Source organism: Monodelphis domestica, chromosome 7, assembly GCF_027887165.1.
Source record: "Monodelphis domestica isolate mMonDom1 chromosome 7, mMonDom1.pri, whole genome shotgun sequence".
NCBI lineage: Eukaryota > Metazoa > Chordata > Mammalia > Didelphimorphia > Didelphidae > Monodelphis > Monodelphis domestica.
In genome coordinates this window covers 98,080,343-98,093,700 of record NC_077233.1, presented here as the reverse complement: position 1 = coordinate 98,093,700, position 13,358 = coordinate 98,080,343, and the positions used below count along the sequence as shown (strand labels likewise).

The window sequence follows — 13,358 nt, the reverse complement described above, 5'->3', positions numbered from 1 at the left end:
TGCCCATAGACAACACTCAATTCCACTGGGTTTTACATGTGTAAAGTGACCATTTAAAAAATGTTTATCATGGTGCTATATAACTATGTAAATATTTAAGTCTTTTCTTTCTCTAATTTCTCTCCCTTTCCCCCTGCTCTGGAGTACTTTCTTTGTTTGAGGGCAAGGCTGGGATACTTGTACATGGATGAATAAGAGCCATCGGTCAATAAGTGCTGATAGAATTATTTCAGAGGAACCAAGAGAATCTCGATTACAGAATAAAGAAACACTCTATACAGGCTTGCTGCTCTCATTAAAGGAGAGCATACTCTCTGCTAAAGAGGAAGGTGTCTCATTGTCTGTTTCAGAGACTTTATATCCAAAAGAAATTCCTCCCAGAACATATCTGATGCACAGCTATCCAGTCTCTGCACTACCCTAAATTGTGTAGAATCCTTAGGCATGAAAATAGGATATTCAATGAAATTGAGGACTTTCAAGCATTCCTGATGGGGAAAAAAAAACAGAACAGATTAGCAAAATTGAGTCTTAAATAGAAGACTGAAGAGATGTAAATAAAGGTTAAGAGAAAAGAGAAATCATGGGGATTCAATAAGGTTAATCTGATTTCATTCCAAAAAGGGATCTTGATACAAGTAACTCCTGTCAACATTATCATTTTTAGAGCAACTGGAGGGAGTATATGTGGACAGAGGGAATAGATTTGTGTTGAATAGGATAATATGATATTAAAAAAACAGAAAGAAAGAAAATTAAAGGGTGAAGAAAAGGAATGCACTGGGAGAAGGGGGAAGAGAGAGGTAGGTAGAATGTGTAAACTTATCTCACATGAGTGTCAAGGAAAAGTTTTTACACTGGAAGGGAAGACAAGGATGGTTGGAAGGGTATATTTAAACCTTATTTTCATTGGAGTTGGCTTAAAGACAAAATAATATACATACTCAGTTATGCATAGAAATCTATGTTCTCCTACAGGAAAATAGGAAGGAAAAGGGGGAATTAGGAAGAATTGATAGAAGGGACCACAGATTGGGAGAGATACTGGTCAGAAGCAAAACATTTTTAAGGATGGACAGGGTAAAAGGAAAAAAGTAGGGTAAGAGGAGAGAAAAAAGGTTAGAGGTTCAAAAAGTACTTATAACTGTAGGAAAACCTTTACAAGTTTCTTTAATAAAGGCCTCATTGCTCAAACACTTCAAGAAAGGAGTCAGATGTATAGAAAATAAGTCCATCTCCAAATGATAAATGGTCAAAGGTGTGACAGAGGTCTGAACTCAAGGAAGAGTGGCAGGCTGAGGAGCTGCTGAATCTTCTCCCCTAAACTGGGGAGGGCTCCAGGAGGTCTGGAATTTTGAGAAGCCAGAAGGTCTCTGACTGGAAGGCAGTTAGCTCTCTCAGCCTTGAGACAGGAAAGGAGAAGGTCTGACCAAGACTTGATCCTGAGGGAAGAATCATCTATCTCTACTGGTGACTGGACATCCTTCCCCCCATCAATTCCCAACTGAAGTGGCCAGCTGGAGAAGACATTAAGCTTCTGACAAGACCACCTCACAGCTCCTGATGCCCTGGGTCTGAACTATGTCAGTTGGGCCAAGACCAGGGAAAGCCAAGCCTGACTCTCTTGGGGGTCCAAGGCTGCCAAGGCCTGCGTTCCCCAACTTGAGGAGGGAGGAAGGGGTAGTTAGAATAGGGTCACTGATCCCCTCTTTCCTCACAAACTTTCCCTACAGCCATTTCCCTGTGTTATCCCCAACTGAATTAGTTTAGAATAAAGGTTGTTGTCTTTCCCAAATTGACTTGAGTGTGTGTAGGCCAGCTTGAGAGGGAGAGTAATCTCCCTGAGGAGGAAAGCTCTAGACTTTAGTAGTAGAGGAAGACAAGAGCCAGTTTGGGGAAGCAGCCATAGCTGTGGGAAGGCTGAAGGGGGAAACTACTCACTCCCCTTCTCCTCTCTCTGGGCCCATCTTAACATCAGCTGTCTCCCTGGACCCTGCTTTGGGAGAGAAGCTATTCATTCTTCCTCTCTCCTTTTACCAGCAACTAACTCCTCTATTACAAAGGCAGTCAGTTTTCAGATAAAATCATGAAAGCTATCTATAGTCAGATTTTAAAATGCTCTAAATCACTATTGATTAGAGAAAGAGAAATTAAAACAGCTCTGAGGTACCACTTCACATCTATCAGATCAGCTATGAGGACAGAAAGGACAAATGATAATTGACAGGGGTGTGAGGAAAATGTGCCTCAAGTGCAAGAGTAAGGGAGCCAAATATTCTGGAAAGTATTTGGAACTATGACCAAACAGTTATGACATTCCATTTAGCCCAACAATATCACTAGTAAGTCAATATACCAAAGAGATGAAAAAAAAGATAAAGGATCAGTTCTTTTATTGGTGGCAAAAAATTGGAAATTATGGGGTTGTCTATTACTTGGGAAATGGATGAACAAGCTGTGGTATGCCCTTGTGATGTAATGTGTGGTGTAAGAAAGGATGAGCAGGACACTAAGGTGGCTCAGTGGATTAAGAGCCTGGCCTAGAGATGAGAAGTGCTGGATTCAAATCTAGCATCAGATACTTTCTAGCTCTGTGAACCTGGGCAACTGACTTAGTCTCTATTGCCTAGTCCTTGCTGCTTCTCTGCCTTGGAACCAAAACTTTGTAATGATTCTAAGACAGAAGATAAGGGTTTAAAAATGAAAGAAAAAGAAAAGAATTAATGGGCAAGAGGTTCTCAGAAAAAAAAGGGAAAGACAAACTGATCAAAGTAAAATGAGCAGAACATAGTTCATAGAAAAATCAGTGTCATGATTAACCGTAAATGACTTAGCTATTCTCAGCAATATAATACTCTAAGACATTTCCAAAGGACTTATGATGAAAAATGGTTCTCACTTGAAGAGAAATAACTGGTGGATTCTGAATGCACATCAAATCATATTTTTTAAAACTTTAAATTTTTTCAGCATGATTAATATGGAAATATATTTTACATGCCTGCATATGTATAACATACATGAAATTGTTGCTGTCTCATAATAGCAAGGGACAGAAAGGAGAAAATTTTGAATTCAAAATTTTAAAAAATGTTCAAAATGTTTATTTTCTTATAATTGGAAAAATATTTTTTTTTATTTTGTGAAAAAGACTCAAAGCTGCTATATTAGCTTTAGGCATTCTTTCCTTCTCAGTCCTTTTGTTAACTAATCAGTTATATCAAGTCTTTAAATGTGAGTATACCTCGAATGTGTGTTTAATTACCCAAAACCTAAGTCTCCAAGGTCAGATCTGTCTGAAACCAAAACACCTCTCTGTATGGCCCTTCCTTTCCTACTCTGACCTCTTGTGAAAAGTGCCCCTTGCTACTGAGCACTGACTCTCTTAAATCCAGAGGCTCACTTCTCTTATCTTACACCTCCTCTGGACCCAATAATTATACCCAGTTTCTGAATCTCAGACATTCTTGCTAGAGAATCTTTTGTTATTGAGGAACACTTGGAGAGGATGCTGAACTCCTAGAACAGGCTAGCTACACAATAAAGTATTCTTGTGACTCCACTCCAGAGGGTCAAGGAGATAGCATCCAGGTGTGAATTTTAAAACTACTCCACCCTACTCAGACCTTACTTTAGAAAATCTGATTTAGCTATTTCCTGATTAGTAACAATGGAGATATTTAGTCTAACAGAATCAAGTCTGGGGAACTCTACATTTCCCCACCCTACTTAGTTTAACAAGATCAGGAATGTCTGCACCATACTCAAGGATTAATTATCTGAGAAAATGGCCTTCAACAGACATGTGTAGAAACAGTGGACTGACCCCTGGGATGTCCTAAGTCAAGCTAAGTTAACATTGGTATAGATGAGATGAAGGAAAGTGATGTGAAACCGTCTATATAGGGCATGTCACTTCCTCTCTTCAGCCTCGTTTCCCAGAGAGGCGTCTCTGGCTGGCAGCATGCTAAGCATTCTGACATCTTATCGTGGTGGCAACTATTTGTCTGGGTTTTGGCAGTGAGTTTGCCCTTGAGCTAATTCAGGTTCAGGCATCTTGGCTGAGCCCTCTTGGAGTTCAGACTGATTCCTTTCTCTTTTACTCTCCAAAGCCTTACCTTCTAGAGCCTCTAATCTTCCTACCTGGCACAAGCCAGGTGGGAGAAATCCTCCACCCTTTCCTTCTCCCTTGTTCTTAAATTTCTTTCCACTAAATTAAATCACCATAAATTTCCAGACTGACTTGGGTAAAATTTTTTTTTGTTATTTGGGATATCCATGGTGACCAATAATTAATATAGTTTAGGTCACAATGCTAAAATTTTCCTTTACACAGGGACATGCATTGGTTAGGCTTATTGCCTTACAGAAAAAGGCAGATGCCTGGATACAAGAGAAGACAACTCCTCCATCGGAGCTGAACCTTCTCCAATCACTCTGCAAGAGTTAATTCTCTCTGAGCAGACTCAGATACCTTCCACAACCTCCAGAATCCTCTTATTAAGAATGATTACTCCTGTTTCTATAATGGACTTGTTCTCAAAGACTAGGCCAGGGACCCTTAAGGGAAATCAAGACTTTTTCAGAGGTCCCACAAAGCTAAAACTGCCTTCAAAATAATATTGAGATGTTGCCATTTCTGATACAGTAATAATAATAATTTTTATTATCATAGCACCTCCAATTTGCTAAACACATTGTAAACATCTCTTTTGATGCTTATAACAGCCCTGTGAAGTAGATACTATCATTATCCCCATTTTGTAGCTGATGAATTTCAGGGATAGTGACTTGCCCAGAGCCACACAACTAGTATCTGAGACTATCCAAGAAGTGAAATCTTTCTGTCACTAGACCTATTGCTCTGTTCACAGTAGAGCCACCTAAATGATAGAAAATATGAATAGATATAATCCATATTAAAATTGGGGATGAGTACAAAAGCCAGGGGAAGTCTTCAATAAATTTTAAGTGTGAAGAGTTCACAGACCAAACACTTGGAGAACCACAGCTCAAGCACTATAAGGATTTTTTTAGTGTATTTTCTTTTCTTTTTTTTTTAAATAATATTTTATTTGATCATTTCCAAGTATTATTCATTAAAGACAAAGATCATTTTCTTTTCCTCACCCCCACCCCCCATAGCCGACGCGTGATTCCATTGGGTATCACATGTGTTCTTGATTCGAACCCATTTCTATGTTGTCAATATTTGCATTAGAGTTTCGTTTAGAGTCTCTCCTCTGTCATATCCCCTCAACCACTGTAGTCAGGCAGTTGCTTTTCCTCAGTGTTTCCACTCCCATAGTTTATCCTTTGCTTATGCATAGTGTTTTTTCTCCTAGATCCCTGCAGATTGTTCCGGGCCATTACACCACCACCAATGGAGAAGTCCATTACATTCAATTATACCACAGTGTATTAGTCTCTGTGTACAATGTTCTCCTGGTTTTGCTCCTCTCGCTCTGCATCACTTCCTGGAGGTTGTTCCAGTCTCCATGGAATTCCTCCACTTTATTATTCCTTTTAGCACAATAGTATTCCATCACCAACATATACCACAATTTGTTCAGCCATTCCCCAATTGAAGGGCATCCCCTCATTTTCCAATTTTTGGCCACCACAAAGAGCGCAGCTATGAATATTTTTGTACAAGTCTTTTTGTCCATTGTCTCTTTGGGGTACAGACCCAGGAGTGCTATGGCTGGATCAAAGGGTAGACATTCTTTTGTCGCCTTTTGGGCATAGTTCCAAATTGCCCTCCAGAATGGTTGGATCAATTCACAACTCCACCAGTAATGAATTAATGTCCCTACTTTTCCACATCCCCTCCAGCATTCATTACTTTCCTTTGCTATCATGCTAGCCAGTCTGCTTGGTGTGAGGTGATACCTCAGAGTTGTTTTTATCTGCATCTCTCTGATTATAAGAGATTTAGAACACTTCTTCATGTGCTTATTAATAGTTTTGATTTCTTTATTTGAGAACTGCCTATCCATGTCCCTTGCCCATTTATCAATTGGAGAATGGCTTGATTTTTTCTACAATTGATTTAGCTCTTTATAAATTTGAGTAATTAAACCCTTGTCAGAGGTTTCTATGAAGATTTTTTTCCCCAATTTGTTGTTTCCCTTCTGATTTTAGTTACATTGGTTTTGTTTGTACAACTATAAGGATTTTTAAGTGTTTTCCTCAAAAGAACCTTAGGAAGTGGGTAGTTTTGGCATTATTATCTCTGTTTTTACAGAGAAAGACTCTCATGCTCAGAAAGGTGATTTGTCCAAGGTCACACAGTCAGAGCTAGAGCCAGAACCCAGTGGGTGCAGGGGAAAGAGGAGAGCATTTGAAGTAGTCAGGGGACCTAAATTCAAACTTGGTTCTGCTGCTGTGATCACATCTCTGTTGGTGTGATCTTTGCAAAATATAAGTTCTTGCTCTCCAAATCATGAGAGCTGAGAGTAATCAGTTTTTCCTTAGGTTCATGACAACCATTAAAGGAGAAGAGGTCTCTCAAGCCTTTTTCCAAAGGCTTCACTTCATTCCCATCAATTTCAAGTTACACAAAGACCATAATGAATACTGAATATCCATGAAGTCCATTTATCCAAGAAGATAGCAAGCAAAAATCAGAAAAGTCACAGAGGGGAGAATATAAGAGACAATACACAGACTGAATGAGCTCTGCCACTGGGAGTGAGGTATCAGCTCAACCAAGAGAGACAGAAAGGCTCAAACAAAACAGCACCTGCTAAAGTCTTTTGAACATTTTTCCTAGTTCAAGATCCACATCTAATTTGGAAATTTTTATTTAATTAATTAATTAATTAATAATATTTTTACATGGTTACAAGATTCATGTTTTTCCCTCCCCTCCCTCTACCCACCTCCTGTATCTGAAGCTCAGCTCCACTGGGTTTTGCATGTGTCATTGATCAGGACCTATTTCCATATTATTGATGTTTGCATTACAATGATCATTGAGTGTCTACATCCCCAATCATTTCCCCATCGACCCATGTGATCAAGCAGTTGCTTTTCTTCTGTATTTCTACTCCCACAGTTCTTTCTCTGACTGTGAATAACCCTAACCCTCAGAATTGTCCTGCCAGATCCGCATGCAAAGAAAGAAGTTCCCCCAACCCAACTGACTCAGCAATGACAAGATGTGACAGCATTCCACACATGCCCCATGGGTACTCTAGGGCACTGACATCACCAAAGTTCTCCAGGAAACAGGCTCTCCATATCCTTCAACCTGGGGAAATACTTTGAGAAGGGTTTTACCCAAGGCTCAGTCCCCATTGCTCATATGTATGTTTGTAGGAAGAGTGAAATGGAAAATAAAGTAAATCATGCCAGATAGAAGGTATTTATTGGTTGTTCTGGTCTGGCTTTGGGGATAAAAGAGGTCAGGATTATCCAAATTTTGGCCACCTCAAACCACAACCAATACAAAGAAGAGGGTGATATTTGGTAACTCTACTTCTCTTTGTTTTGAAGATGCTTCTTCTGGAGCGAGGAGACTGTAGACAAAAGAAATATTCAAAGTCAGACATCAGTACTGGAGAGTGAGGGGCTTCTATCAGAGTCCTTATCCTTGAAGTGGGCACAGGTTTTATGTTCACTTATAAGATTTGCTAGTTTAGTTCATGTCCAATCTCTGGACCTTCTCCCATCCTTCAAATCTAATACTTCTAGGGGGGATAGGAACAACTGGGATGTGGTGGTGGGAGGTGCACTTTCTAACTGAATTTGAAAGGCAAACTCTTCTCCAGGGTAAGGCTACCCAGACAGCTGAAAGCCCTGGAGAGTGGCCAGAGAGGCTAGAGGGCCTCCAGCAGCTTGGGTGTCCCCTGTGGTCTCCCTCCTGTGGCCAGCTCTCCCTCAGGTTTCTTTCTCAGAAAATAGGGGCAATGGGCCTGAGTAAGAGTGGCCAGCATGGGATCTCCATGTGTCACTTCCTCTATCCTCCCCTGCACCTAATGGACACATCTAGAAGAATTCAACATGAGAGAGATGGGCAGAGAATGAGGGAAGAGTAGAGAACTCACCAATAGGGCCCCTAAGTCACAGGTGAGGATGATGGCAACAATGTCTTGTTCATTGGATACAGAGGCTTGACATTTCTTCACCAGCTGCTTAGGAGATACCCACAGTGAGAGATAGAGAAAGAACAAGGAACAAAACACAGAAAAAAAATCAAGGAGAAAGAGAGGAAAAAATGAAAGGAAAGAAAGGAGAAAGAAATTGAGACATGTCGAATTTGCTCAATTTTCCAGGGGTCCAGAGGACTTTTAGACCTCTGAGAGCCAGAAGTGCAATAATCTCCTTATGACAGAGCCCCTCCTAGTCATTGCAAGAGAGGAAAAGAGGAAATAACAAATTTCAAAAATTATTTTTTATTTAAGTGCCTCCTACATGCCAGGCACTGTGCTATGTGCTTCACAAACATTATCTCATTTCATCATCAAAGCAATCTTTGGAAATAGGTGCTCTTATCTTCATTTTTGCTCAATTCTAAAACTCTAAATTCTAACTTTTTTTGCTCACTTCTAAAATTCTAAATTTTAAAATCTCAGGAAAAAATGGTTAAATGGTTTATTCAAAGTCACAGAACTAAATAAGTGTTCAAGGACCCTTTGGAAGTTAGGGTCCCTCCAGGGTTCTAAAAGTAAACTAAGATGGTAATTCCAACACCTCTGCATTATAGCAAGGGTATCAGTCTAGAAGATGTATAGACTCAAGCAGGGATCCTCACCCCCATCCATCCCTTCTCCAATGTACCTTCAGGCCCATCCTCCCACAAATTGCTTACCCCATCTCTTTTGAAGTCACACTGCTGCAAGGGGAACTCCTCATTCCTTGGGCACATAGTCTCCTTCATGGTAACGCTTAGAAACTTCAGCCTTTGCTCAAGGGCTCCCTGAAAAGGCAAGTTAAGACTAGATGTGATGGGGATTTAGGGCCAGCATTCTGGTCTTTCCCTGGCTGAGAATGTATCACCTCCATTGCCTTAAGGTATGAACCAATGGGAACAAGCTTTTCCTATAATGTGGCAGAGCAGAAGGAGCCTTGGAAATAGGGGAGAGAGTTCCTTCTTCTAGTCATTGGCTGTGTGACTATGAGCTGGTGAATATACCAATATGGCCCCCATTTCCTCATCTGTAAGAGAGAGACATGCCCAGTAGTCCATGACTTAGGAGAGTGTTGGGAGAATTTCTTCCTACCTCCTTCATCTTTTCCTTTAGTTTTAGCCTCTTTCAGTTCTTGCTCCTGCCCCCTATTTATGCTCCTCTCTCAGAGTTCTATGAAAATTTCTTCTCTTCTCTCCTCTCCTTTCCTCTCCTCTCTTCTAGTATTCTCTAGTATTCTCTAGTATTCTCTTCTCTTCTCTTCTCTTCTCTTCTCTTCTCTTCTCTTCTCTTCTCTTCTCTTCTCTTCTCTTCTCTTCTCTTCTCTTCTCTTCTCTTCTCTTCTCTTCTCTTCTCTTCTCTTCTCTTCTCTTCTCTTCCTACAGTCTCTCCTTTGGGCCCCTGAGTCACAGGTGAGGATGATTCCTACAGTCTCTCCCTTGCAATAACCTTTATTCCTCTGGTTTCTATGGTCTCTTCTGTGGGGATCCATCCCTAATGAACATCTTCATCATAACTACTCCCATCATCCCAGTTTGGCCAAGAGGCAACATGGACAGCATGGTATGGTAGATAGATTACAGGACTCGGAGTCAGGAAGACCTGGGTTCAATTCCAACTTCTTCCACACAATTACTATCCAAGGGAACTTGGGCAAATACCTTTATCTCACTTTGCTCACATGTAATACAGGAACTTTAATTATTGTAATTCTTGCTTTACAAAGCTACTTGGCCATTCCCTAGCAACATATTAGAATTGATTTTGAAGGAAAGGGGGAAAAAAGAAAAAGAAGCAAGTGATCAATCTGGATTCTACTTTAAAGGAAGAGCCCAGATGGAGTACTCACCTGATTAGATGGAGGAGGGTGTGTTTCCAATACCTTGAATGCATTCTTTGTCCCATGTACCTGGTTGTAGAAGTGAATGGCTGCAGAGAGGGTGTTCCCATCCCTTGGGGATGACTGAGGCAAAACTTGGGCAGGAATGAGAGTGACCACACTGACCAACAGCAGTACCTTCCTGAGGTGCTCCATGATCCTTCCTCTGCCTCACTGATTCTCAGCCAGTTCCTTTTTATATCTTTTCTGCCATGTTCTGTTGGGCAACAGGGGTTCCTGCCCAACTGGACCTCGGAACTGGATTTCAGCCTGTGGTATGATGGGTACAGGAAGGTATGGTGTCAAGGAAGCCAAGTTTGTGAAATACTTTCTCCCCTAGAGATGTGCTAAAATGTGAGACACTGAAGGACTTTAGCTGCCTCAGTATAGTTGAAGAGAAAGCCTGAGTGTTAACCCCTTGGATCAATGTTAGGATTTCTAGCTGTGTTAGAAGGGAAGCAGATAAGGAACCCCAACCTTGACTATGACTTTTTTATCTATAACTACCACTTTGGCCTTAAAGAAGGAGGTAGCAATAAAGAAGTGAGGATCCCTTCCAGGGAGGGCATCAGGGGACTCAGCACCAAAATCACAGGACCACCATTGCCACATTATGACAGATTTCATAACTTAAGGGGCTCCTTGATGTGGTATAATGCATAGGGCACAGAGCCTAGAATCAAGACAATCTGAGTTCAAATCCAGTGCAACTGTGTCACCTTAGGTAAATCACTCAATTTCTGTCTCTTTCAATGTCCTTGACTCTAAAATGAAAATAATAATAGAAGATATATTATAAGTTTGTTTTCAGATGTAAAGTTATCATTTATAAAATGCTTAGTAGCATGCCCAACTTTATAAATATTTAGTTATTTCCTTCCTCCTATTTCTCTCCCTTTCCCCTCACTCTGGAGTACTTTCTTTGTTTTGGGGCAGGTCTGGGGTACCTATATAATGCTGAGTAAGAGTCATGGGTAAATAGGTGCTGATCGAATTATTTCAGGGGCACCAAGAGAATCTATGTTTTAGAACAATAGAAAGACTCTGTACTGGCTAACTGCTCTCACTAAAAGAACTGAATACATTCTCTACTAAGGCAGAATGAAAAAAGAATCTTAGCTTTGGAAGGAATTTCATTGTCTGTCTCAGATAACTTATATCCAAAAGAATTTATTTCCTTAATAGAACATACCTGATAAATGGTTATCCAGTATGCTTGAATATCTTCAATGAGGAAGAATGATCTGCTGATCAGAAGAGTTAGTCGGGTTGGCCAAGGAGATAGCAACAGAACAAGGGAAATCTACCTAGAAGCTCAATTTGGTTCTGATATTCTTGTGCCACTGGGCAAAATAGAAATGGGAAGGATCCACTCATGGCTTTTATAAACTTATATCAAAATGAAAAGTCCCAAGGGCACCTGGGTGGCTCAGTGGATTGACATCCACGACTAGAGATAAGAGGTCCTCAGTTCAAATCTGGCCTCAGACACTTCCTAGCTGTGTGACCCTGGGCAAGTCACTTAACCCCCATTGCCTAGCCCTTGCCACTCTTCTGCCTTGGAACCAATATATAGTATTGATTCCAAGATGGAAAGTAAGGGTTTAAAAAAAAAAGAAAAGTCCCAGGAATTATATAATCCAATTCCAAAGCTCTTAGATCAAGATGAAAATATCATAAATAGGCAAAAAAAAACAAACTTTAAATCACAACTTGTAGAGCCACAGAATGCAATGGAGTGAGGATTACAACCAAGCATAATCTACCCATCAAAACTGTGTAGATTGCTTAGTCGAGGAAATGGGATAGTCATTGTAAAGAGGACTTTGAAGCATTCCTGATGAAAAGATCAGAACAGAATAAGAAAACTGAATCTCAAATAAAAGGTTGAAGAAATATATATATAATGGCAAAAAGGGAAGAGAAATTATAAGGAATTCAATAAGGTTAAACTTATTTCATTACTAAAAGGAAAAATGATAATGGTGACTCCTATTAACTTTTGCATTTTTAGGTCAGTTAAAAGGAGTATATCTGGGCAGAGAAAACAGGTTTGAGTTGAATAGGATAGCATGATGCCCCAAAAAAGGAAAAAGAAAAAATTAAATGTTGAGGAAAAGGAATACACTGAGAGAAGATGGAGGAGAGAGGCAGGTAGAATAGGTAAACTTACCTCACACAAAAGAGGCAGGAAAATGTTTTCATTGGAGGGGAAGATGAAGGAAGTTGAAAGGAGAACATTTAAACCTTATTTTCACTGGAGTTGGCTCAAAGACAATGTACACACTCAACTGGGCATAGAAATCTATCTTCTTCTACAGGAAAGTAGGAGGGGATGGGGATATGGTGGAATTGATAGAAAGGACTACATGTTGGAGAAGATACTGGTCAGAAGCAAAACACTTTTAAGGATGGACAGGATAAAAGGAGAAGAGAGTAGGGTAAAAGGAGAGAAAAAAAGGATAGAAGTTAATACACAATACTTATAACTGTGGAAAACCCTTTACAACAAGTTTCTTAATAAAGGCCTCATTGCTGAAACACTTCAAGAAATGAGTCAAATGTGTAGAAAACAAGTCCATCTCCAAATGATAAATAGTCAAAGGCAGGCAGTTTTTAGATGAAGTCATGAAAACTATCTATAGTCAGGTTTTTAAATGCTCTAAATCACTATTGATTAGAGAAAGGGAAATTAAAACAGCTCCGAGCTAGATTAGTTCACGTCCAATCTCTGGTCCTTCTCCCATCCTTTAGATCTAAGACTTCTAGGGGGGGTAGGGACAACTGGGATGTGGTGATGGGAGATATACTTTCTAACTGAATTTGAAAGGCAAACTCTTCTCCAGGGTAAGACTATCCAGACAGCTGAAAGCCCTGGAGAGTGGCCAGAGAGGCTAGAGGGCCCCCAGCATCTTGGGTGTCTCCTGTGGTCTCCCTCCTGTAGCCATCTCTCCCTCAGGTTTCTTTCTCAAAAAATAGGGGCAATGGGCCTGGGTAAGAGTGGCCAGCATGGGATCTCCATGTGTCACTTCCTCTATCCTCCCCTGCACCTAATGGACACATCTAGAAGAATTCAACATGAGAGAGATGGGCAGAGAATGAGGGAAGAGTAGAGAACTCACCAATGGGGCCCCTGAGTCACAGGTGAGGATGATGGCAACAATGTCTTGTTCATTGGATACAGAGGCTTGACATTTCTTCACCAGCTGCTTAGGAGATACCCACAGTGAGAGATAGAGAAAGAACAAGGAACAAAACACAGAAAAAATCAAGGAGAAAGAGAGGAAAAAATGAAAGGAAAGAAAGGAGAAAGAAATTGAGACATGTCGAATTTGCTCAATTTTCCA

At 40.4% G+C, this 13,358-nt stretch overlaps 1 protein-coding gene across 1 annotated transcript; it reads right to left on the bottom strand.

Annotated features, from left to right (window-relative positions):
- Nucleotides 1–5,091: 5,091 nt before the first annotated feature.
- On the bottom strand, nt 5,092–13,358 carry LOC100617650 (cathelicidin-6-like). The gene is made up of 4 exons (XM_007505482.3): nt 9,982–13,358; nt 8,816–8,923; nt 8,052–8,135; nt 5,092–7,523 (listed from the first exon to the last, which is right to left on the bottom strand). Exons 1-4 carry the CDS (start codon nt 10,165–10,167, stop codon nt 7,416–7,418), a joined length of 486 nt encoding a protein of 161 aa, XP_007505544.2. The 5' UTR covers nt 10,168–13,358; the 3' UTR covers nt 5,092–7,415.

What these genes read in the sequence shown, in the direction of transcription:
- LOC100617650 (XM_007505482.3), bottom strand. Translation starts at nt 10,167, where the DNA reads ATGGAGCACCTCAGGAAGGTACTGCTGTTGGTCAGTGTGGTCACTCTC. An exon ending in GTGACTTCAAAAGAGATGGG is followed by an intron (nt 8,136 to 8,815) that starts GTAAGCAATTTG and finishes TCTCCTAAGCAG; the next exon opens with CTGGTGAAGAAATGTCAAGC. An exon ending in GTGACTTAGGGGCCCTATTG is followed by an intron (nt 7,524 to 8,051) that starts GTGAGTTCTCTA and finishes TTTTGTCTACAG; the next exon opens with TCTCCTCGCTCCAGAAGAAG.